The sequence below is a fragment of the Patagioenas fasciata genome, chromosome 17 (genome assembly GCF_037038585.1).
Source record: "Patagioenas fasciata isolate bPatFas1 chromosome 17, bPatFas1.hap1, whole genome shotgun sequence".
Classification (NCBI taxonomy): domain Eukaryota; kingdom Metazoa; phylum Chordata; class Aves; order Columbiformes; family Columbidae; genus Patagioenas; species Patagioenas fasciata.
Genome location: NC_092536.1, coordinates 1,271,933 through 1,297,048, shown reverse-complemented (window position 1 = coordinate 1,297,048; position 25,116 = coordinate 1,271,933). Strand labels below are relative to the sequence as shown.

The window sequence follows — 25,116 nt, the reverse complement described above, 5'->3', positions numbered from 1 at the left end:
TTTGGGGACAATAGTGGTGGAACCACTCCACCTCCTGGGAGCTGAAACCCGGCGGGGTTTGAACGCCTTCAGAACGCGTGTTAAATAACGCGTTTCTAAGGACGAGCTCAGGCAAATAATGTCCAGCTCGGGTTCCTGTGGACAGAGGGTCCCCGGGTCTCCCTCCCCAGCCCCGGGTGCTCTGGGGATCCCGGCTGTGGGCACAGCACGGCTCGGATCCCGGGCGAGCAGAGTCAGCTCCCAAACGAAGCCACTCCCGGGTCAACCGTGGCCGTGCGGCGAGCGCGCTGTCCCGCGCGGGTTCCCCCGCGGCCGCCGTAGGGCGCACGTGACTCTCTGGCGCCGCGGTGACGTCATTCGGCAGCGCCCACGTGAGTGGCGGCGGGACCGGACCGGGCCGGGGCGGCGGGAGCAGTGGCGGAGGCGGGACCGGACCGGGCCGGGCCGGGCTGAGGGGGCGGCGGCGGGGCCGGGCTGAGGGGGCGGCGGCCGCGCTTGGGTCGATGCTGCGGCTGCGGTGGGGGCTGCGCGCTCTGAGCCGCGGCCCGTGCGGCCCGGGGAGCCCGGCGTGCGGCGGGACCTGGCGCCGGGCGGGCCGCGGGGGAGCCGCCCCGGCTCGGCCTCTCCTCCCCGTGCGGCTGCTCCCCGCGGCTCCTCACAGCGTCTCCTCGGTACGCGGCGGCGGCTCCGGGGGTGACCCAGGGGCTCCTGGCCCGCACTGCCCGGCGCCCCCGCCGCCGCTCCGGGAGGAGCCGTCGCTGGCCGCGGCCCCGCGCTCAGCCCTGCCCGCTCTGCTGTCCCGCAGGGTCGCACCATGGCCCAGGACCTGAGGGCGGCGGTTGGCAGCCAGGCAAAGAGACTGAGCGGCAGCAGCGAGGCGGTGGAGAGGCCGGAGGAGAACGGGCATCACAACAAGAGGCTGAAGGGAGACACGGGTGAGGAAGATGCAGAGGATCAGAATAAAAAGTCACCCAAAAGGAAGATCGTGTTGTTGATGGCGTATTCGGGGAAAGGCTACCACGGGATGCAGGTGTGTGGTTTGGCAAAACGACGTGTCCTGCTTTTCTTTGAAGTGCTAAGCTTATAAGTGTAGTTGCAGTGACTGAGTAGGGAAGCAGCTGCAGCTTGGAAAGCTGGGGAGGAACAGCGCGTGGCTGGATTCAAATGGCTTGGTAGTAACTGGGATAAAACACCTCGGTGGTACATCGCGTATATCGGGTGGTTCTAATGAGTCTGCTGTAGTACAGTGCGCCAGCAGATCTCCCAGAGACTGTGCTGCAGACATGGCTCTTGAGGAGACGGGCACTGCAGTGCTGTCAGAAGCTGAACCGCTGCCTCATGATCCCCTTCTGACAGCGCTTCGGGTTCTGCCTGAGGCTTTACATTCCTAAGCAGCTGGGCTAAGTTTTCTTTAGGTCTGACCTCAGGTTGTCTCACTATGTTATGCAAAATGTAAAGATTCTGGAGAACTGAGGTGTATATTTGAATTAAACAAATTTGCATTTATGTTGCTGTCTCCTTTAGAAATATTATGTGTATAATCCTTGAAGACATTGTAAATTGCCCTTTTTCTCTTGGACTCTAATGGGGTGGCTTGTAGAAGCTTAGAAACAGGAAAGCTGTTGCGAGGTGACTGTGTTAGCGTGTGGGCTTTGTTGCTGCACCAGCTCAGGAGCGGTGACCAGCGCCAGAGCAGCCGCTGCAGGGACGGTCCCGCGGCCACCGGCAGCACCAGGATGATCTTGCTCCATCTGCCGCTCCTCTCAGTGCACTGCAAGCTCCATACGCACTCCTGAGGTGCTCTTTGAAAACTGCACGGGGTAGCTGATAGGATTGAGCAGATGGGAAAGGGAGTCGCTGCAGAAAACGTCGTGTGCCATGTACGACAGCAGAACTCGGCCCGGCTGGGAGCAGCGGAGTTTGCAGGCGCTGGGTGCGCAGCAGCAGCACTGGAACAGAATTTCATTGGTGCTGTTCCATGGGAGGAATCACCAAAAAACTGCATTGCAGGAGTATTGCACAGTGAAATTAGAAATGATCCTTTACTTGCAATAACAGCAAAAGGTAAATCGGGATGTGGATGTTTTATTAATACTCCGGTAAGGTTAGATTTGTTAGAGAACGTCAGTGCTTTTAGGGCTATGAAGGGAAGACTTTTAAAGAATTTCACAACAATGTTTGATTAACACATTTTTTCAGTTACTTCAGTTATCTGATTACTGCTATTTGTTCTGTTTCTTACTTTTACTATATATCCTCTTTTAGAGAAACATGGGATCTTCACAGTTCAAGACAATTGAAGATGACTTAGTGTCTGCCCTTGTTCAGTCAGGCTGCATCCCAGAAAACCATGGGGAAGATATGAAGAAAATGTCTTTCCAGCGCTGTGCTCGAACAGACAAGGTACACCGGTCGGGGCCTGTGCTCTCAAACCTCTGCTCTGCCCCTGCCAGTGCTGCTGGGATCGACTGGTAAAGCGTTGACTATAGGGAGATCAACAGCAAATACTGGTGGCAGTGAATGTTGTTTGAAACTTCTCCCTTCATCTGCACTAAACTTAAGCACAAGCAAATATTGAGAAAGCGCAGGATATTGATTAGGTGGTGTCTGTAAAGTTGGTGCTTCGTACCTAAACTTTCTGTTTGTTTTTCTGTCACATTCATCTCCTCCAGCCTCCCAACCCGCGCCTGCTCCTCCTTGTTGCTGCCTGGCTGATGTGGAGCTTGAGAGTTTAACTGCATCTCTTGCTCTCAAGCCTCCCACAGTGGGGTTCTGAGTCTGAACTGGAGTCAATGGCTGATTTTATGTATGAGTAATTTCTTTTCAATTGGTGCTTTACTTAATAGCAAATACAGTGAGATGCCAGAGGAGGGGGTGCAGTGTTCTGCTGCCTGGGGTTGCTCAGGTGCTGTGGGGCAGCACCAGCAGGGCTGCCAGGAGTCCTCTTGAATTTCTGCCTGTGGCCTCGCCTTCCCCTCACTTCAGCTTGAATGACCAGTGACAAAAAGGACTGAACTTTGTTCTTCAGCTGTTTCAATTCCGCAAGTGCTGTCCCAGAGCTTCCAAAGTACATAATTCTGTGTGTGTGTGTGTTTGTGGTTTTTATAGGGTGTGTCTGCAGCTGGACAGATTGTGTCGCTAAAGGTCAGGCTAATAGATGACATCTTAGAAAAGATCAATAACCATCTTCCTTCTCACATCAGAATTCTGGGTAAGGATGCTAAAATGGGCAGGGAAAACGTTTTCAGAGAAGCTTTCTCATGTGGAAGGCCTCTCCCTTAACATTTTAAGTTTACTCATACATGGTTTAGTTTTAACATGAATCTGTATGTTTCCGTTAGTTTGAAATTAGGGTCCGATAAAATGAATCTTTCTATCTTTTGAATGCGTTTTATTTTTAAAAAATATTCTTGTTGGTATGAGTGAGATCACAACCAGGCTGTAACCTCCTGATTCAGAAACCTAATGTCCCTTTTCAAACAAGGTCTGAAGAGAGTCACTGGGGGGTTCAACTCCAAGAACAAATGTGACGCCAGAACCTACTCCTACATGCTGCCAACATTTGCCTTTGCCCATAAGGACCGTTATGTGCAAGAAGACGTTTATCGGCTGGACAGAGAGACCCTCGACAAAGTCAATAAACTGCTTGCGTGCTACAAAGGAACTCACAACTTCCACAACTTCACATCTCAGAAGGGACCCAGGGACCCCAGTGCCAGGCGGTACATCATGGAGATGTACTGTGGAGAGCCCTTCGTGAGGGAAAACATGGAGTTTGCGGTGATCAAAGTGAAAGGCCAGAGTTTCATGATGCACCAGATAAGGAAGATGATCGGGCTGGTAATAGCTATTGTCAAAGGTTATGCTGGTGAGTCTATCATGGAGCGCAGCTGGGGAGAGGAGAAAGTAGATGTCCCCAAAGCTCCGGGACTTGGGCTGGTCTTGGAAAGAGTGCACTTCGAGAAATACAACCGGCGTTTTGGAAACGACGGGCTGCACGAGCCGCTGGAGTGGACGGAGGAGGAGGAGAAGATCGCTGTTTTCAAAGAGCAGTACATCTATCCTACCATTATCAACACAGAACGGGAGGAGAAATCCATGGTGAACTGGCTCAACACCCTCCCCATCCATGACTTCAACTCTTCTGTCGTTGGGGTGCACGCTAACCACAAAAATTCAAAGGTAACTTTTGAAACCATTGTATCAAATGAGAGTTTCAACATATACAATTTACAGCCCCGTTAAATAGTACAAGGTACCAGCAATTTCTCAGGCTTATTTTTGTACTTGGGGTCATTGTTTCTCTGAAGTCTGGTGCTGTATGAGGACACTTGTGACGGGAGATGATGACAAATGCCACATTAGTTTGGTTAAATGGACCCAAAGAGACCCCGTGGTCCTTACCTGGCTCCGGCTCTTGCTGACCACGCTGGCAGAACCGCTGCTCATGGCTGTGGGAGGCTCTGCTGGCTTCAGGTAAGCTCAGCCCAATACGGTTGTGCTGTCGCAGTCAGGACGGGCTGTCTGGAGCAGGGTAAACAGGGATGGTGCGAGGGCTCCTTTGGGAGTTTGCAGGCTGCTTGTGCTTCACGGGCTGTGCTGGCTGGTAGGAGGGCAGCTGCCTCTCACAATGTGTTTAAACGTTAAATTGTCAGTGTTAAATTCATGGGATTTGGGGGTTTGTATGGTGAGGCAAAAAAAGGAGTAACTACAGGTATATTATGTTAACCTTTCTTCATCGAATCCTTTGATGCCCATCAGAGCAGTCAAAATTCGTGCTTCAAAAATGGCATAAACCCCCCAAATTAGTCGCAGCCTGTTGACTTCAGACTTCAGCTTCCTCATCAGTTACTGACATTCGTGGTATTTCCCTAGTACTACTTTGTACAAAGCTGTCTTCATTTTTACACAAGCACTAGTGAGCCCTTTGTATGTCTAACACAGTTTGGACAGAAATCCTCTGTGCAGACAAAGTTCTCCAAGAGGGCTGTAGACAATGTAATAAACTTGGCTTTTGAGGGACTTGCATGAAAAACGTACTTGTTGACTTGTCGCACCTGCATTTATTTCAAACATCAGCATTTCATGCTCTTATCCTGCTTTTTAAGTTTCCAGCACACTGTAGGTTGTAATCACGCTGTTGTAAATATAAATGAGAAGAGATTTCTTCTGCTGCTGAGTGTAATCCAATGTACCTTTTCTTTGCTACAAGAAGCGTCATTTACCATCATAGAAGTTTGTTACGATAGATGGATCTAAGACATGAAGCTGGGATCTAACCCCATTTCCTTAACCTTTGGGGAAGTTTGAAGTCCGTGTTTTTGACGCAGGTCGGTCTCTGGATGTAAATGAAACACTGACAAAGCATTTGTGGTTCACTCCACAGAACAGCAGCGATCTGGAAGGCAGCGACGGCTGTGCTGACGATTCCGACTGAGCCGTCAGGGGCTGGACACGGGGCCCTTGCTGCTCCCAGTGCCCTTCACCTACAAAAAGTGGCCTTTGCGGACCCCGGATCCAGCCCCGCGGGGTCGTGTCCTTGTGGAACCAGAACCGGCTGCCCAGGAGAACCTGGGTGGGAAACAGCGCTGTAGAAAACAGGAAAAGAGGCTTTTTATACCACTGATTCACCTGACTGGGGCACTTGAAAATAGCAAGAAAGAAGCTTTCTAAAAGAATCTTAGGATCGCGTAATGCAGGATGTCTCAATTGCTATTTGAATAGTGTTTTTATTCTATGTTTACCTGGAAAATAGTATTTTAAATATGTATCATCTATACCTAATGATGGGGCAAATCATTTTAATATACTCTTTGATTATGAACTTATGACTCCATGAACTTTTGGGTTTGGGGTTTGTTTTTTACTTTTTCTCTACCTTTACTTAACGTGATCTCTAAACACCACTGAGGTTTTATTTTCCACGTCACCCGTGACTTTCCTGTGGAAGAACATCCCGGGTTAGGAGCTCATCACGCTGAGTGCTGCCAGTTCTTTTGGTATTGGAACAGATTTTCTGTGTTTTCTTCTCAAGCTTTGCAAGTGTGAAAGAAAGAAGTCCTGCGCTCAGTGAGAGGGCTTGATACTGGACCACGGACTGAACCAGATATTTAAGCCTGGACCTTTACATGGGAGGTGTCGTCCTCCCATGTGTTGCGAGTGCAGCTGGCCCATAAAAAGAAATTCGCTTGTTTATTTTATCAGGGTTTTAATTAGAGCTTTTTATTATGAAGGCCTTGCTCTATTTTATCAGAGCAAATGTGTAAAAGTGCCCTGGAGAGGGTTCTACCCACATCTTCATTGATATCCCTTGTTGGTTCACACTATTGACCTTGTCTGCGTTAGTCTTCTATCCAAAGCTCCGGCTTTCTAGTCTTTCTACCTTTATTTGCTTATAATAAAGGCTGCAAAACTGATGTGGATCTCAGTTGAAATCAATGAGAGTTTCTATTTATAGCCTTTGCAGAAAACAATAATAAAAAGAGGGTATTTCTTACCTCTTGCTACGCGTGGTGTTTTATTTCATGGGGATTATTAATTTGGTATTTCAGTTCCCGTTTCATTGCGGGAGCTGAATAAAAACCCCGAGAAGTACAGACGTGGTTTAAGTTCTAAAACGCGCTCTTTGAAAGGGTGCGGCACTAAGCTGTGTCATGGGAAGAAACATGAGGGCGGGCCCGTGCGGCTGTCCCGCCGGTGTCCCGGGGCGGCTGTGCGAGCCGCCCGGGGGAAACGCCAGCTTTTAATTGCAATTGCGATTATCCGCAGCTAATTGCGGAGCCGGGCCCTGCGCATGCGCCGTGCCCGGCACCGCACCCCCGCCTTGCGGGTGGCACCGCCGGGTGGAAGGTGCCCCCAGGTAAGAGGGGAATGGTAGCGCTCAGGAGCGGGGCCGAGAATGGGGCACCGGGGGATCCCAGATGGTCAGGGGTTCGAGTCTCACCCGCTCCACGGGAGATTCCACACCGGGTGCCGCGCTGGGGCATTAGAGCCGAGCTTTTCTCTGTTACGGAAGATGGAGGGCGCGGAGTGACCCGCCCCGTCCCGCCCGGAGCCACAGCCTCGTGCCGGGGAACGGGCTGAGCCCGAGCCGCCCCGCGGCGGGCGATGCTCTGCGGCCGGTGGGTCAGTTCAGCCTGGAAAGCCGCGGGTGCGGCTGCCGCTCCGCCCGCCCCGGGCTCCGGTGCGTCCTGATGCGGTGCCCTGTGCGGCCCGGTCACTTTGTCCGGGCGCTGAAGCTCTTTCCCAGCCCGGCCCGCAGCGCTGCAGCCGGCACCGCGTTTTCAAGGCGTCTAAACGCATCCTGGGTTTGTGTCAATGAGACGTGGCTGTGATGGACCAACAGGGGCAATCACTGGGAGACGTGGGGATCGCACGGGTGACACCGGCATCGCCATCCAGCTCCACCGGGTGCAGTGCGTGACCCCCAGGGACCCCCTGTGTCCATCGAGTGCAGAGAGACCCCAGAGTGCCCATTGACCGTCCTGTGTCACCTGCAACGGGCAAATGTCCCCGGTCCAGACCCGGTACGAGCTGCAGGACGACTTTGCTAGAAACACATAACTGCATAAATCTGCGGGAATGATGGAGAATTCGAGCGGTTAAACCGAGTCAAAAGGTCAATGACTGTCGAGATGAACCCTGTAAAAATCAGGCAGGAAGCAATTCTGCTTCCATAAAAACCATTCCAGAGCAAAATAAAGAGAATGTAAAAGTGAAATCAAATGTAAATGTGGATAGAATTGTGGAAGTGGTGGATCAATGCACCGTTTTATTAGTAATGAGATACTTTATTAGGTTCACTTTATTTTAGTTCCAAAGTCGTAATTCACGCAGGGACTCATCATTAAGTTTGATAACTGTTTAAAAAAGATATTGTGGCCTTTAAAATAACTCCGGTACATCTTGTACATATATTAATGATTTATGATAAAGTATTTAAGATCAAATATAAATTTTAAGCTTTATAATTAAAGATAATTGCTTTAATGGGACTTTCTGTAATTGTAACATTATATCTAATACCAATTATTATACAGTTTAAAAACCCTCTGGAGAAAATATCAGATATCCTAGTGAGCGCTGCACGTCTCATTTGCTGGGCTTGGGCTTCAATTTGCACCCTCTGTGCCCAATTTGTTGGTTTCTGTAATTGATGTTGTTGCATGAAATTTTTCGGATTGGGTCATTTGTTACCAAGTTATCACCTCTCTGGAGGGGGGTGGTAAAATCATCTCTGTGTTGTCGGGTTACAGACTGGATTGGTACATTCTGGACCTGCACGCTGATTGAGTTCCATCTTCATCAATTTTAGGTATGCAATTGTATTGTATGGCAGAAAGTTGATTTGACCAACTATGCAACAGCCTGTGTTGCCACTCTCTTTGGTTCTTTTTGCTCTATTTTAACTCCTGAAATCACGATTTTAGGAGCTCCTGTGCAGGCAGAATGCCTCTTGTGTCCCCTGTGCCCCACGGGTTGAGCCAGGAGCAGAATGGACCCAGCGCGCCGGCTTCTCCCTGTTCCTTGCCCTCCTCGCACCCCCGGCACCAACAGGTATGGGATCCGCGTGCCGTGTTGCATTCGAATAGCGGGTTGTTGTGTATTGGAATTGCTGCCATCCACTGTTCTGCACTATTAAACAGTCTGTCTGAAGACTGGGAAGAGAGAATCCTCAGAAACAAAGTGCTGTTGTATCTGTCCTGTTGGAAAGCCTAGCCAAGAGTAATTTTTCACCCTTTACCACTGCTTTCTCTTGGGATTTTACTCCTGTGAAGAATGTACCTGTACACTTCTGTCACTTGCAATGGCTGCCCTGCTCTCACTTTAAATATTCTCCTGCTGGATTTTCATTGAATCAAATTCATTTGGTGCTTCAAGGTGTGTGTGAGGCGGCAGGTCAGGGCGCTACAATCCGGAGCAGGAGGGCCCAGCTCTGAGCTCAGCCTGCCCATCCTGGTCTCTATTTTGTATTTTGTTTCTGTGGGTGACAGAATTCATTGCTCCAGCCTGAGGAGAAAGGAGCAAGTAGTTTCAGTGGTTTTTGTGAAAAACTTTCCCAAGCACTAATAATTTGCTTCAAATGGCTATTGTATAGCACAGCTGGTGAAAATCTTTTTTGTCCGCTAAAACTTCATTTGTCTTGGAAGCTCTGCAGACAGCTGGATCTCATCTGGGTTTCATCAGCGGTGCCGACACGCCATATGATTTTTCTTGAAGGAAGAAAAGGAGTGAGAAGAAATCAGGCAGATTGTCTGGGGAAGTAGAATTGATTCTCGTAATGAAATCCTGGAAGGAGATTTAATTAAACCAAATCAATTATTTTAACTTTTTATGCAGCGCATTTGGAATAAGGGGGGAGAAATCACACTGGAAATTTGTGCTGCTTCTGCTTACCTGCCAGCAGCTGCAGGATGCTGAATGCGTTAATAAAAATGTCATAAATTAAATGTATTTCTGTGTGGATGTTTCAGAGAATTCTGTCCATCTGGCAGCTGGCAGAGCAGTTGGGTTCTGTGAAACCCTCCTGAACCAGCTCTAATGGTGAGACCCAGGGGGTCTGTGTGTTAGGAGGCAAAAGCGAAGCTCTCCACACCGGTACCGTGAGCATCGCTGCATCCCGAGCCTCCCTGTTCACACAGCGCTGCTGTGCGCCCTGCAGAGGCTCCACTGAAATCTGCACAAGATGTCTTACTCATTATCTCTTAATAACGTGCAACTTCAAACAGCGTAGAATGTTTCGTTTCTATTGGTTATTCCTGTCACACTTTCCACGGTGTCTCTGTCTTGTTTTTGTGTTGTGCGGTAGGAAATGTAAGTTTAACTATGTTTACTTGAAGGAAAATGAGATTCTGCAGCAAGTACCAGCCCTGAGAAAAGGAGGTTTGTGGTCCCTGAGATGCCTGTCCAAGCTCCAGGAGGCTCCGTGGCACAAATCACACCGCGATTATCTTCTGGAAGAAATGCAGTGGATGGCAACTTATTTTTTTCAGGAAAGAAGACGGAAGATGATAACGGCCAAAAGAGTAACGTGAATTTGATATTTCTAACCAGAAAAGGGGGGAAGAATGAGCAGCGTTTCCGTGGTTAGGATGGATCCCTGAGGACGTGGGGATTTGGGGTGTCTCTGCACTCTGGGGGTGAAGTTTGGGCAGGACTCCCAAAGGGTTTTACTTATTTTATTTGTTTTTCTTTAGAAATATGTTTGTTAGATAGAATCGAGTAAAAACTCACAATAACGTTACGGTTTTGTTCAGCTGATTTTAAGTGCGGCTCGTCATCACGAGGATACGCTGCTTCGTAACAAAACATGCAAGAAAAGAGAAGAGGTAGCTGAGGGCTGTTGCTGCTTTTACTGCTGGAGAAATCAAACATTTCTGGTCCACCATTAAACAGATACGGGTAAAAAACTGAATAAAAAACTATTGGATCACAACAGCAAGGATCTTTAAGCTGAGCTTTGCTCAGCCAAGCTGGTGAGTGGTGTCTGGTAAAGACGGCTCCGTGTTGTGGTTGTGTGCGTGATTCGAGGCCTCGTGTGCTGGAGGAAAGCGCCTCGGTGACCAGATGGTGCGGGTGTCTGGCTGGGGACCGCGATGTGGTGTGAGCTGTGCTGGGCAGCTCTCGGCTGGCGTGTGGGTGACTCCTCTCCATCGTCACTTTTGATCAGGCTCTTGTTCTCTTTTCAGGTGTATGTTGTTTGTATACACACAATCACCTTTTCCTGTAAGTCCTGAACTGGTATGCAGTCATTTCCAGTCATTTTGTACCTCTCTATAGGTAACTGGGGTCCTATTCTCGTGGTTTTCACAAAACTTTAACGTGCTGAAGTGGGAGACTGAACTGAAATGCTGGTGTCCTGCCTTGAAAATTCTTCTGTGTACTGGGAATCCACAAGAACTTTTATACAAGACAGGTACTATGGAGCACTGTTTATCTGCACATGTGCTGGGTACCGTAAGTATTACACAGGAAACACCAGCTGGAGTCGCCCTTACGCCACTGTGGTTCTGAACTTCAGTCTGGCGATATCACAGCCGGGTCTCTGCTCTTCTGCGATGTGCAATCCTGCAAGAACGAAGGTGTCTCCTCATTTCATGGATGCCGGATCAGATACTTACTAATAAAATCTGCTTTGATGACCAGCAACGCCTGGCTACCCTTTCTGAGTTGGTCTGCTGTATTTGCTGGGTAAAGGTTTCCTTTCTTTAAAATAACCACTTTCTGTTAAAGATATTTTATATAATGTTTTGGACATCACAACCATAGAGTTAAATAGAGCATTGTCTTCCCTTTGGGGATTTTGAAAGCTTTGAAGAACTGCACTGGGATAAAGTGCAAGATTATCTATTTTAATCCCAGAAAACAACAATCTTTGCTCTGAAATCCATAAGAAAACCCTTTGGGATTTTTTTGGTTTTATGTTGCAGGAACGGACAGAACCCAACAACTTTAACATCTGTGTTGCCTCCTGTAAACAATTCTTTAAAGACTATGAAGCGTTCCTGGAAGTCCAGTGGATACCTGGTTTTAGATGGGTGGCAGAACAGCAATAACGTGGCAGAGGAGCACTGGGATGCCATGGCTAGAAGAAGAAGTTCCTCAGACAGGTTTCTACGTGATTAATTTTAATTATGTAGAACTCTAAACACTGTCATATTTCTACACTCTGTCACTGACTTTTAGTTTTACCTCTATGCTTTCAGCTAGTAATCGATATTAGTCGAAAATTTAATGTTAGGCACAGGATGTTCCAGGAACCACGTCCTGGTGGTCAGAGCATGGCGCCTTCTTTGGCAGAGCTGAGATCCACGTTATCCTGACGGCAAACTGTAGGAAAAATAAACTAAATCCAGCCTGGATTGGGTGTGTGTGAAGCCTCCAGTAGCTGACGTTTACAGCAGTGAAATCTCTGCTGTGTGGGAACCAAATAATTCAGCTGTATTTTCTTTACTGCTAGTGGTATCTTTTGTAATCAAAAGTCGCGCCAGGTTACTTTCTTAAGTTATTTTATTGCCCGTGCTCCAGGTAAGCAGTGTCTAGTGCATCCTGGGAAGGGGAAAGCTTTCTTTCCACATTTTTACACTAGATCTTGAAGGATTGCCCGTACTGCCACCAGTACTGACAGAAACCACTCTTTGAACGGCTGTTACTCTCCCTCCGTGTACTATACGCTACAATAAAAGTTAATTTCCCGTCCTGGCCCGCGTCTGGCTCCCGTTCTGTCGCGACACACGACCGAGCGACAGCGCCGAGCCCGTTCCCGCCTCCCAACCCGTGCCCAACGGGACGCACCGCGCAGGCGCAGAGCGCAGGCGCAGCGCGCGGAGCGGCCGGCGGGAGTGGCGCATGCGCGGTGCGGGAGGCGCCGTTTGTCTCCTGCCGGCGCTGGTAGCGCCGCCGCTCCGGCCGCCCCCCGCCCCCGCTTCCTGTGAGGAGCGAATGGAAACTCCAGCCCCGGCACCCGCGGTAAGTGGGGCCCGCCGGGCTCGGGGGCTGCGGGGCCCCGCTCCCACCCGCCTTCCCGTCTCGCTAGCCCCGCAGGCCGCGGGCCCGAGGCCCGGTGGCAGCGGTCCTGGCGGCGGGGGCGGCCGCGGAGGAACGGGCCTTCCTCGCGCTGGGCGGGGGGCGGGGGGCGGGCAGGGCCGGCCGCGTCCCGCCGCGGGGGAGCGGCGGCGCTTCCCGGGGCACTGCCCCTGCGGGCCGCGGCGGGGGGAGCCCCGGGCAGCCCGCGGGGTGCGCTGGGCCGGGCCGGGCCGCCGTGCGGGCCCTCGGCTCGGTTGGGTTCGCACACAAAAGGCGATCACTGCTCCCGGGCGGGCAGCGGCAGCGCCTTCGTGACGCTTCTTATCAGCGTGTCATTAATTAGGTGTTTTCACTTGCGCCGTAAATGTTAGTGTGGTGTAGGTAATTAAAACAATAAGACCTTTTTACTGGCGATAAGTGATATCACTTGAATCTTAATTATTTGATTTCAGCGCTACGAAAGAGTCACAATACCACGAAGTGTTATTAAATATTATTAGATCTTTTGGAAAAGGTGCCTGTAAGGAGTGGAGCGTTCTTTTCCCTTCCCGCTCTGCTGAGGGTTCCCTCCCAGGTTTGAGCTCCGGAGCTGCTCGGAGCTGCAGGGCTGACAGCGCTGGTCCCGCTCGGGATCGCAGTCCCCAGGGCTGGAGCAGCTGCTGCAGGTGGCCCGGGCCGGGGGAGCGGGTTCCCTGCCCAGCCCAGGGGAGCGGGTTCCTGCCCGAGCGGCAGCCGCTGCAGCTCCATCCTTTCCAGCAGCGCTGCCGTGTTGTGCTGCTGCCACTTGTAACCAACTCGAGTTGGGAGCAGAGATGCGTAATTGTGTGTTTGTCCTGAAACACCAAAAAAGAAACTGTTGCTTTGAAAGTATGAGAGAACTTTTGAAAAAAAAGGAAAAAAGAAAACCCAACCCTCCAGGTTTCATTTTTCTTGTCCTCCTACTGCTGTATGACACCTGGCGCTGAATCAACCCGTCAGTGGAATTTAGTTTTTATCAATGATTGAAATACAAAACCAGAGCATTTTGGGATTTCTGGAGTAGCTTTGCTCAGTAACCGGCATTTTAAATTAAATGCAGATTTGGTTTAATTCTCATCTCTTTAAGGGGTTTGTGATCTGAACAGGAGGCAGAATTGAGTTTCAGGTACCATACTTTTTTGAACATCTAGATAATTTGGTAGTGAGATTTTTCATGACACGTTTTTTCTTTGGTAGCTAAACCATAACGTTAAACAGTCTATGTCCATTATTACCATCTTTTTAGTTATTGTTGAAAAAAACTACAGTACATTTTAAGCAGCTGTTGTGTTTTTGAGAACATCATACTAAGTATTAAGAGCACTGAAACATTATGAATAATGAACAAAAAATAGAGTAGATACTTCTGATCTTGGAGAATTGATTCTTGAAGTTCTGCAGAAAGGGACAAACTTTTTTTTTTTTTTAAATATTTGAAATCATTCTAACTAGCTAAGAGGAACCTGTCATTTGTAAACTATTCAGCAGCACTTTGTTAGCTAGGGAAATGTCTGAGGGGTTCAAGTGAGCTTTTGTGATGAGGAGGATTTCAGGCTGCTGATGTAGAACATTGTAAGTAACTGCAGAGTCAGGATAACCTGTGTAGTGTAGTTCTTACTATAAGGTAGGCTTTGGAGTCGTAACTAAATAGTTTCAGTTACAGACATATTTTTAACTTCCCTGAATTTCTGGTTTTGTGTGTTTCTTTAGAGCGTACTGTAAAAACCCCAGAACAGTGAGAATGCACCATGGTAATGGTCCTCAGAATGCCCAGCGTCAGCTCCAGAGGTCCAGATCCTTCACGGGCAGTGAGGGAGAAGAGCAACAGGCAAATTTACCCCAGTCACCTGCAGCTTCTTTCGCACCTTCTGCAAGTCCATCCGCACCCCAGTCCCCCAGTTACCAAATACAGCAATTTATCATGAGTCGGAGTCCAGTGGCTGGACAGAATGTGAACATCACGCTGCAAAACGTTGGACCCGTGGCTTCAGGAAACCAGCAGATAACGCTTACCCCATTGCCAATTCCAAACCCAACATCCCCGAGTTTCCAGTTCAGTCCTCAGCAGAGGCGGTTTGAACATGGATCCCCATCGTATATTCAAGTTACATCACCGCTGCCTCAACAGGTCCAGTCTCAGAGCCCCACACAGCCTAACCCTGTGCCAGTGCAAACGTTACCAAACGTTCGGGCCGGCACTCCGGGCCCTGGCTTGGGAATGTGCAGCCAGAGCCCTACGAGAGGGTTTGTAGATGCTAGTGTGCTCGTGAGACAAATCAGCTTGAGTCCTTCAAACGGTGGCCACTTTGTTTATCAAGAAGGACCGGGAATTGCCCAGATTGCTCAAGGAGCTGCAGCGCAAGTACAGCTTCCATCTTCTGGGACAGCTGGTACGGTAAGGGAACGCAGGCTTTCACAACCTCATTCGCAGTCTGGTGGCACCATTCATCATCTTGGTCCTCAGAGTCCTGTAGCTAGTGGAGCAAATATGCAATCTTTGACTAGCCCGGGCCATATCACGACTACCAGCTTGCCACCCCAAATCAGCAATATTATCCAAGGGCAACTGATGCAACAGCAGCAGCAAGTGCTTCAAGGCCAGCAGCTGGGTAGACCCATTGGATATGACAGGACTTCTGGTGGATTGATAGCAGGAGTTGGAGGACCTAGTGCATTTGGGATGACATCACCACCTCCTCCCACAAGTCCTTCACGGGCCGCGGTACCACAGGGGCTGTCAAGTCTTCCTCTTACTCCTACAGTTAATACAGCAGTGAAAAAACAACCTAAAAAATTGGAGGAGATTCCTCCTGCCAACCAAGAGACTGCTCAGATGAGAAAACAGTGTTTGGATCATCACCACAAGCAGATGGAAATTCTCAAGGAAACTTTTAAGGAATGTTTGATTGAATTGTTTTTCCTGCAACATCTTCAGGGAAATATGATGGACTTTTTAGCTTTTAAGAAGAAACATTGTGTTCCACTGCAAGCATACCTGAGGCAAAATGACCTGGATCTGGAGGAGGAAGAAGAGGAAGAACAATCTGAGGTCATCAATGATGAGGTAAGAAATCCGTTGATTAATGTTTTGCGATGGATTGTGAAGAATTGAGAATGTGACAGTACCTGAAGAATGATTTTTGTTTAATGAACTAAGTTCTGCTAGGTTGTATGATTTGACAGCTCAGTTCGAGTGTGGCAGTAGACGTGTTTGAAAGAACAGAGGTGAAAGGAGCTTTCACTGTGCTGGTTGGTATGCAAGCCAATGCACAAATAAAGATGGCATTGCTGTGCAAGCTGTTTTGAGCTATCAGAATGAATATGAATAGGAATCCCAGATTAAATTTCACTTACTAAAATTACACAACCTAAAAAAGAATAGGCAAGAATTCTTATAAGAGGTCAGCCTTTTTTTGACTCCTGTGACTTCTAACCATAGATGTTACTGAAGTTCAACGTTGCTGTAACCAACAGAAAACCCTGAAGTAATCTAATTACTCAGGGAGAACATGTGAATTGCAATGTGTAGGGGTCCATAGTAATGAGTCGGGTCAATTAGGCTGTCTCGGAGCTCAGTGCACGTATTGCTGTCTCAATATTAAACAAGTAGCACTTACAGACTGGACATTAACAAGTTAACTTTGTTATTTACGCAAAGATTTAAAATTACTCACTTGAATTCACTGTTTATTGATGGCAAAGGACATGAAAAGCGCCTGCCTGGGACAGATGCCGTTTGTGCACGTTTGTAGCAGTTCTTGCAGCTCTCGACCTGCAGCTCCGGAGCTGGAGCGGCGCCTGTCCCAGGCACAGATACAGCTGATGCCACTGCATCAGTGACTCAGAAATACCCATAAACTTTGTAAAAATACCTATGAGTATAGAGCTGCCGGTTTGTGAAGAACGAAACCAAGCCTGTTATGCAAAGAAACTCACACTGCTTTGAAATATCTGTTAGAAATGAGTGTCTTCAGTGAAAATAGATGACTCTCTTAGGTGTGAATCCCTAGTGATCATACCTTCAGTTGGAATTGGTGGGAAATTTTAACAGTGTAACAGCTGAAGTTTAATTTGTTCATTGTTTTGTGATCTAAACTTCTCGACTAGGAAAAATACATCTCTGCTTGCGATAGTTATTGATAATTTTGGAAGAATCATTTATTTCTATACATAGTGACATAAAAGCTAGCTTGTTGTAATTTATTGACAAAGGTTATTCAGTATTTTTTTTTTTTCACCTGGTTTGTATTTTGTCAAATTGTTTAGGTGTTCTTGTTGGCTTGCGTGTTTGTCAACTGAAATACCAGGTATTTTTAATTACAGTACACACATTTTGAGAGACCTTTAGTGGGTGTAAATTGTGTAGGTTCGTCGAAGTCAGTGGTGCTACTACAGTTTACATCAGTCGAGGCTCTACCCCCCTGTCTTTGGTGTTTCGGGTTTGCTGTCTTCACTGCCTTCTTGTGATAAGAGTCTTTGTTTGTGAAAGCCGCTTGTCTGTCGAACTGCTGAAGAATTTTGCAAAGTCCTACAGCAAAAATCTTTGTGTTTTCAAATGATGAATCCTTTTGAAAGATTAAGACCTCTTTTGATTATGTTCTTTCTTTGTATTTTGTTTTGTCTTCTTCTCTTTTATTTCCCCCTCCCCTCTCTTTATCACTTTCTGCTAAAGCAACGTGCTTCATCCCTTGCCTGGAAAGGTTGATCCCTTTGGGAATTCAAGGGAGAGCGAATGGTGGCTTTGCTCATTGCTTAAATAAATGTTGGAGCTCTCTTAAGTTCAAAGTGTCTGTCATGCTAATTTGTTGTCCGTTAGGAGCAGCAATCATTCAATTTGAAACACACTTTCATGTTAACTGGATTTAAGAAAAGGTTTCCAGTGACGAGAAGTCGCTGTAAATAGTCAAGGCCATACGCTGTTCTGCTACTAAAAGTGAGACAGAACTCTTCAAAAACGGCCAGTGCTCAAACCGAGCGGTGCTGATGGTCACGTAGTTATAATCCCCTCTTCAGTGAGGCGCCATCGGTACAAGATGAGTGTGTTGAACAGTTAAAAAAAAAAACTAGAAGAAGACCAACTTTTTAAAAGAAAATGATTCTCCCTTCTTTTTTTTTCCCCCAAATATTTCTCTCAGGTAAAGGTTGTGACAGGAAAGGATGGGCAGACTGGTACTCCTGTCGCTATAGCAACCCAGCTTCCTCCAAATGTTTCTGCTGCTTTTTCATCCCAGCAGCAACCATTTCAGGTACTTTTCAATGGTTCTAAAATGTAGTTTCATCCCAGATTTTTTTTCTTCATTCAGATTTGATATTTCTTAGATGAATTAGAATTTTCCCAAGAGCCCATCCCTTATCATCTAAAACAAACAAACGAACAAAAACCTTTGCAATCTTCAAATGCATCAGTATGAATGAAGTCCTGAGGAACTGAACTCTTTGTCTCCAGGTTGCTGGCTTATTTCATTAACTTTCAGCTTGAATGTTTTCACTTTGGTTTGTTTGTCTTTTGTTTCCCTAATGCATTTGGTTCATTTGTGCATTCTGCATAGTGATAATATGGATTCTTTTGTCTGTGGCATTGTAATTGTGGATTTCTTCTGAATTTCTTTTCTTTTTTTCCTTATCTGTTAAAGGTTTTGAGTATGGCTACGGAAGGGTTTGGATTTGCCTCCCCTGAAATGTTTTAAAGAACAATAATAACCCTCTGACACGTTTTTTTTTAACATATCTAACCTCTTTCCATTAGCTCTACCATAAATATTGGGAAGAAGAAGGTGAAGTTTGTATTATATACGTGCTTTTTTACCTTTTTTTTTTTTTCTTAATAAGGGAATGCTTGACAAAGGAAATAAATAAATGTGATAATCAGCTAAAATTTCTGTGGATCAGTGATGTTGCAACCTTTAAATTCAGGCTAATATGGACTTATGCAGCTACCTTCAAATCTCTGTCCCCCAGACATGTTTGCGTGTATACCCTGAGAAGAAATAGACCCTAATTCCTCTGCAACTAGAATACTGACCTTCAGCTCCAATATATGCACTTGTATAGCAGGTGTTCCAGGGTGAATGACCCTGCTGCACCGGGGATGCTGTGCAGTCTGCAGTGCCTTCGTCTAGGTTTGGAAGTGGGCAGTTAAAGGAGTGTAAAATGGGTTGTATTGCTGTGTACAGCACGTGGGGTGGGCACTGTGATGTTTTACAAGTGGGTTGCGTAGTTAAGGGCTTGCACTGAGAGATCTTTGCTATGACCACCACTGACATGTCTTGGAAGACTCCTCAGCTCATTAGGCTTCATTTAAGCTCTTTAAAATATGTAATACTATATCAGGTTATTGATTATAGTAATTAGGGTTATCATCAAGCTGTAACTATGGCAGTGATGAAGTACTTTGGAAAGTATGACAGCCTTTCAGAGAAACAGACAGAGACATGCTAAAACCCTGCAGAACTCTGTGTAATCATGATAATACCTTTTAGCACAAATTGTTAACACAAAGTATCATCTCTTTCCATCAGTCTTTCTCGTTGTAACTGTTTATAGAGAAATAATGTGCCCAATGAGCATCATCATTCAAATTTGAGTGCGTAAGTGCAGCACTCAGAATGATTATTGTGGGTGTGCTGCATAATCATGACCCGCAGAGAGCTACATTATTTTAATTAAAGTTAGGACAGTTTTAGTCTAATATTAGTGGTATGTGACTGCAGTTTATAAAGACATAACATCTTTGCTCTTTGAAGTGTCTGGCCTAAATGACATGGTGCTAACACAGAGAGCTGGGAGGCAAACTCTTAAGAAAATGTCAATCAAAAACTCAGAAGCAGGGCTGCAGCCTGAAGCGGTGAGTATGCAGTCACCCAGAGCAGAGCGCAGCTGCAAGAAGTGCCATTTGAAGCAGTTTGGAGAACATACTTTCTTAAACAGCTGTCCCAGAAACCATTTGATGCAAATGGGAATTAAGCTGAATTTGTTAATTAACTCAGTAGCATTGTACAAAGTAAGTTCTTGCGACTTATTTTGAAAATTCTGTAAATGCCTAAGTGTATGATGCACTGCCAGCCGCTGGCTGTTGGACTTGAAATAAGCTACGTCTGCCTTGTGAGAAAGCAAACATTTGCAAACTTAATCCATATCGAGTGTGATATGACAGTGAACCGTGACCATTAGGGATCAATGTGAGTCAGAGGTTCTTAAAACCAAAATTCATATCTCAGGGCTATGGCTCTATTGCTAGGGTGGCCACAAATGCCCTCGCAGCAGCAGAGAGATTAAATGTTATTAATTCTATTGATAGAATCTGAGAGATATTCAGCTCCAAAAAGAGTCTTTAAAACCTGGTCATTTTAGGTGACATTGGCTGTGTTTATTAGTATTGTTGGATGAAGCATTGAAGATGCAGGATTGTGATTCCTATGGTTTATTTAAATATAGACTGGAGTTTACTTCCATAGACTTGATTTACAGTGGTAGAATTTCTATTGAAAAACGGAGAAGAAAAGACCTGTGAATAAACTAGAAGTTTCTTTTGGGAAATTGCTGTCTTTGCTATGTTGTCGTAATACATTTTCACAACATTTGCAAACTGTTACTGTACATCAGTATGGCCGAGGCTCTCGCCAACAGCAAATTATACTTAGAGAACTCGAATGTTAAATTAGATCATTTTTCAGTACATAAAGACATCGATAAAGTCCATCTTTGTGTTTTCTGATAGGATCTCTTACGCCCTTTCTTTGTGTGATGTTCATCCTCAGACAAAAGTAATTTCTGATGAGCTCCGATGTCATATTAGCCTTATGGCAATATTGCATTTCTCCTCATCGAGTTTCTTCACGATACTCGTTTTGCCAGCTGCGCAAACAAGCACAGGACCAACGTCTGGAAAACGGGAGCTGGGATTTGTGTAAACTGGCTGAGACTCTTTTATTCCATCTTCTGAGTCCTAGTGGAGTATTTGGAGGCTGACTCTGGAGCTCTGCCCCGAGTGCCGGTGCCAGGGACTCCAGGGAGCTTTAACTGTCTGCAGGACCAGAGTTCATTGTGTGGCCCTGATGGCTCACAGAGTGAAAAGGATGAGCTGTCACAAGTGTAGTGACTCTTACTTTGGGTCTTGTTAGTTGTGATATAATCTGCATGTAAATTCTCTTTTCTCATCTAATTTCCCTTCTAATTAATCCTGTAATGAAGTCAAAATATTGAATTTTTGTAATGTCAACTTTTTATTGCTGTTATGTGCTATATGAATACATCATTTTGACTTCCTTGCAGCATTTTATAAATGATGAAGGATAATATATAAATGAAAATTTCCATTTATTAAAAAGAAAGAAAATATTGGGCAAGTTTATTTTTTACATATTCTATTTTCCTAGGTTCAGGATTACTTTTAAAAAATGTAGCCATGTATTATATATAACCATCTTCATCAGTGTAGTTACTGTTTTAAAGCCTAAACTCTTCAAAGAATACCTGTGCATTATGGACATCTAAAACTTTATAGCAGGTATCGAATGAGCCTTGTTTTCTTCATCGTACAGCCGTTCTGAAGGATCTGTTCTGTGTTGACCTGTGTAGATCTGTTCGCAAGTCACATCCTGGTGTTAGACTATCTACAGATTGAACTTGTGTGATTTGTTTTCTTTTTCCAATAGCAAACGCATACAGGGACTCCAGTAACGGGAACTGTGAACACCATCGAAATCGAAGCTTTTAAGAGGCAGCAGGCACTTGCACCAGCAGGTACGTCCCACTGACAGGATTTCGCTTTGGTTCTTTTTTTTTCCCAAGCAGTTAATGGAACCCACTGATTTGTAACTCTTGGAGTACAGTTTTGCCTCACCTTGGGAACTGCCACATCCTGGGGCCTGTCTGTGGTGAACGGTGCTGTGTGGAGGGTGCGCTCCAGCGCAGTGCACAGAGCTGGATCTGGCAGGCATGGACACCTTGTTAGGTTGATTACTCTGGCTGAGAAGATTGGAGATGGCCAGCTTGAAGTGAGAGGGACTCTGCCCTTGGAGCATGTTCATCCTAAATGCTACACATGTCTAGTAGTCGTAGCTTTCTGAGCTGATGTCGGAAGCATGTGTAGTAGTTTGCTTTGTAAAATTGAACCCATTCCATTATACCATGCCATAAATGGAATTTGAATATCACAGATTCGTCTAAGAGACCACGAATTGAAGTGGGCCGCCATGGGATGGTTTTTCAGCACCCGGGTGTGGCTTCAGGAGTTCCTCTTCAACAGCTAATGCCAACGGCACAAGGTACTGTGTCACCACATGCCAGTTGCACATTAATTTAACAAGGAGATGTTAGTGATGGGACTAGAAACTTGGGCTTCCAGCCTTCCGAGATCCTAGTCCCACCACGCACTTCTCCATGTAAATTAATACTTGGTATGCAATGCCTGGTTTGTCAAAGGAGCTGAGTGACGGGCTCCAAAGGTGCATGTGGGCATGGAAATACGTCACAGGTGCTGATGCAAAATGGTTAATCAGAAAATTCTGGAACTGAGCCAATGATTTCTGAAAAGGAAACCTCTTAATTTGGAACATCATGACAAATTTTTATTTATTAGTCGTGCCAAGCTTTAGAATATGTGTTCGAGTGAATGTGTTAAGAACCAAATTTTGGACTTGATGCTGTTATCTTAGGTTAAATTCCATTAGCTCACCAGTCCTTTTTTTTTTTTAAGACATTCAGGAGGCATCTAATGACATCTTTTTTTGTGGTTGCTCTGCTCCGAATTTTACTCGCAGTCTTGTGCATGAAATATTTTGTTGTTTATTGTAATGGTGTTTTATTTTGTGATTGTGACGTGTTATTTTCAAGTTATGGTGTCTTGTGGCAAAGTAAGTAACAAATTAGCCTGTTTGCAACTGATTTCCTCTTTATATCAGTAGAGAGCATTGGATGTTTTGGTGTGACCAGCGCTGTGTTTCCTCTTGCCATGCAGGTGGAATGCCTCCCACTCCTCAGGCCGTGCAGCTGACGGGGCAGAAGCAGAGCCAACAACAGTACGACCCGTCCAAAGGCCCCCCGGTGCAGAACGCCGCCAGCCTGCACACCCCTCCGCCGCAGCTGCCGGGGCGGCTGCAGCCGGCCAGTGGCCCCGTGACAGCTCTCCCGGCCACGCTGCAGCTTTCCCAGCAGCAACCGCAGGTCGTGGAAGCTCCAGCTCAGGCTCAGATCCAGGTGAAGATCCAGCCGCAGAGCGTGGCCCTGGGCTCTGCTCCGCTGCCGGCCCCGCTGCAGCAGCAGGTGCCACCAGCGATCCATGTACAAGGACAGACGCCGAACCAAGTGTCACAGCCACAAGCTACGATACAGCAGCAGGTTTGTGAACTTCATTGGGGTGAAAGTATGTTTGCTTCAATGCCCAGTAAAATCTGAGAACATCTTCTGGAAAAGATATAAAATATGTTACATTTTTTTAAATTCCATTGGACGCTGAGATTTTTTTCCTTACAAAAACTCAAGTGTAAATTTTTTATTAAATTCAAGTCTGCTTTATGTTCTGCTGTAGTGTAGATAAGTGTTGAATCCTAATGTCATCACTAACAAATGTGTTTCTTGGGCAGACTGTGACTCTGACACGACCACCTGCAGATCCTGCTCAGACTTCTCAGCGTCTTACGGCAAATACGCTACCGCCTACCTCATCCGTTGCGCCAGCAACCGTCTCGGGCACAACACCGCCTTCTGCATACCCAGTGCAAGCAAACAGGACCTCTCCAGCCACCACCAAGTCCCTGTCTCCTATCGCATCAAAACCCCCAGGCTTGGCAGTAGCAGCAGCACCGAAAACACAAAGCCCAGCTCAGAACGCAGCGGTGTTGCCACAGGAGAACTCTCAAGACAAGCTTGCCGAGCAAGTAAAGCTGGTAAGACTTTTTGGTTTTCACTGGAACTTATGAACAGCTAACACACAAGTAACAACCAACATCAGTGCTGTGTTTGAGTAATGAAAAGGGGCTGTTTTTCAGGAGAGTGGGATGTTTGGTATTTTTTTTCAGTCTGCTTTACGTACTGAGTTTTGCTTTTATGGGCATTCAGAGAAGCTGAGGATGACTTATTGGTCTTCATACCGATGTTGCGTTCTTTCTATTTTATTGATTCTGTCTACTCATTTGAGGTGACTGCAACCTTATTTCTTCTTATAGCTAACTGGAGATGTTTTGTTTATTTATCCAGAACATCACAGAGAACTTGTTTTTTCACAAAATCAAGCAGTATTAAAAATGACCATATGTTTATCTTCAGTGGATAAATACATCTGCAGCGTCAATTGTGGGGAAAAAAAAGGATCATTTGATTGCAGCTTGCCTACATCTTGTAACTTGGTTTTTGTGCTGCCCAGTGATCCTTTTTTATCCTGTTATTTAACAAAACACCTCTTGTAATACAGATCTGAGTACTGTCATTCTCTTTATGCATATGTTGAATTTTGTCCAGTCATTTTTTCATTGATACAGTGTTCACACTTGATTTTTGTAATGCATGTGTCACGGTGTTACAGCTTTTTTGCTGTCAATTATTCTGATGGAGTGGGAGCAATTGTTCTTTTTCTATTTGGCTAGTGGTTTAGGTGCATTCTGCAGCTTCTTTGTAACTATATGTACTTCTTTTTAAGGAAAATCAAATCCATCAGCGGATAGCAGAACTGAGAAAGGAAGGTTTATGGTCCCTGAGGCGACTGCCTAAACTGCAGGAGGCTCCAAGGCCAAAATCTCACTGGGATTATTTGCTGGAAGAAATGCAGTGGATGGCAACTGACTTTGCCCAAGAAAGAAAGTGGAAGATGGCAACTGCTAAGAAGGTACTTGAAAAACCTTTTTGGATTCAGAACAGTTGATCTCCGTATCACTCAGCTTGACAGCAAAGCTAATTAAACATTTTTGTCTACAGATAGGAGCGATGGGAATATAAGGCTTCAATTTTTAACTTAAATGAGAAGCCATGTTGTTAGACTTGGATATTCTAGCTTTTGAAACAGAACAGATGATTGTATTGATTGTGGATGCAAGTAGTAGTTTTGGATTTTGTGGATTTTATTCCTCTGGAAATCAAATAGTTTGTTTAGGGGAGCCGGTGATTTTGTTGACTGTGTCATATTTAAAAAGTACGGATATCATGCCAGCCTTGCAGACCAGTTATTCCATCTCAATGAAGAGTAAAGATATGCTTTTGTAAATAACTTCCATTGTGTGTGGTTGTCTGTCTGATTCTTCTTTCTTAATCTCAGAAAAAGATGAAGGAGAAACCACGGAGTTGTAAGGCCAGCAGTGGAAACGTGGTAGAGAGCTGTTTCCACAGGGGAGGAGAGCAGCACAGTGGGAATAGCTGAGTCAGTGATGGAATGAAAATTGGGGTAGTGTGAGATGAACTATGTACAATCTGTTTATTTACAATGAGCAAGTTTTCCATGGATTCCAGCAATGCTGCACCTTCATTTGATATGTTTATGACATAACGAAGACAGCAACTGAAGGTCGTCAGTTTAAATTGCTGTGTTCTTTTCTATTGTGTGCTCTCTCCCTTTTCAGCAAAATGGTGAAGTAGGTGTATTAT

The 25,116-nt window shown here is 46.1% G+C and overlaps 2 protein-coding genes and 1 long non-coding RNA gene across 20 annotated transcripts in view; all 3 read left to right on the top strand.

The window, feature by feature from the left end:
• Positions 1-304: 304 nt before the first annotated feature.
• On the top strand, positions 305-6,496 carry PUS1 (pseudouridine synthase 1). 2 transcript variants are annotated; one of them, XM_065851852.2, is made up of 6 exons: positions 305-371; positions 806-1,030; positions 2,266-2,403; positions 3,109-3,211; positions 3,485-4,182; positions 5,387-6,496. In XM_065851852.2, exons 2-6 carry the CDS (start codon positions 815-817, stop codon positions 5,435-5,437), a joined length of 1,206 nt encoding a protein of 401 aa, XP_065707924.1. In that variant the 5' UTR covers positions 305-371; positions 806-814; the 3' UTR covers positions 5,438-6,496. The 2 variants fall into 2 exon arrangements, with proteins under 2 accessions (XP_065707924.1, XP_065707923.1); XM_065851851.2 differs by lacking the exon at positions 305-371 and adding an exon at positions 496-671.
• A 305-nt stretch (positions 6,497-6,801) lies between these two features.
• On the top strand, positions 6,802-11,174 carry LOC139829264 (uncharacterized). 2 transcript variants are annotated; one of them, XR_011741676.1, is made up of 4 exons: positions 6,802-6,859; positions 8,430-8,556; positions 9,840-10,025; positions 10,257-11,174. It is a non-coding gene; the product is annotated as an uncharacterized lncRNA (long non-coding RNA). The 2 variants fall into 2 exon arrangements; XR_011741677.1 differs by lacking the exon at positions 6,802-6,859 and adding an exon at positions 8,145-8,314.
• A 1,167-nt stretch (positions 11,175-12,341) lies between these two features.
• The window catches only part of EP400 (E1A binding protein p400), a 45,594-nt gene continuing 32,819 nt past the window's right edge, over positions 12,342-25,116 (top strand). For 10 of the 16 annotated variants that reach the window (XM_071816223.1, XM_071816222.1, XM_071816217.1 and 7 more), the window contains exons 1-8: positions 12,342-12,468; positions 14,254-15,607; positions 17,679-17,789; positions 21,198-21,285; positions 21,702-21,809; positions 22,502-22,881; positions 23,127-23,429; positions 24,179-24,364. In XM_071816223.1, the coding sequence (XP_071672324.1) occupies positions 14,285-15,607; positions 17,679-17,789; positions 21,198-21,285; positions 21,702-21,809; positions 22,502-22,881; positions 23,127-23,429; positions 24,179-24,364 (2,499 nt within the window). In that variant the 5' untranslated portion in view covers positions 12,342-12,468; positions 14,254-14,284. The remainder of the gene's footprint in view (positions 12,469-14,253; positions 15,608-17,678; positions 17,790-21,197; positions 21,286-21,701; positions 21,810-22,501; positions 22,882-23,126; positions 23,430-24,178; positions 24,365-25,116) is intronic. The other 6 variants (XM_071816224.1, XM_071816218.1, XM_071816215.1 and 3 more) reach the window with 3 other exon arrangements.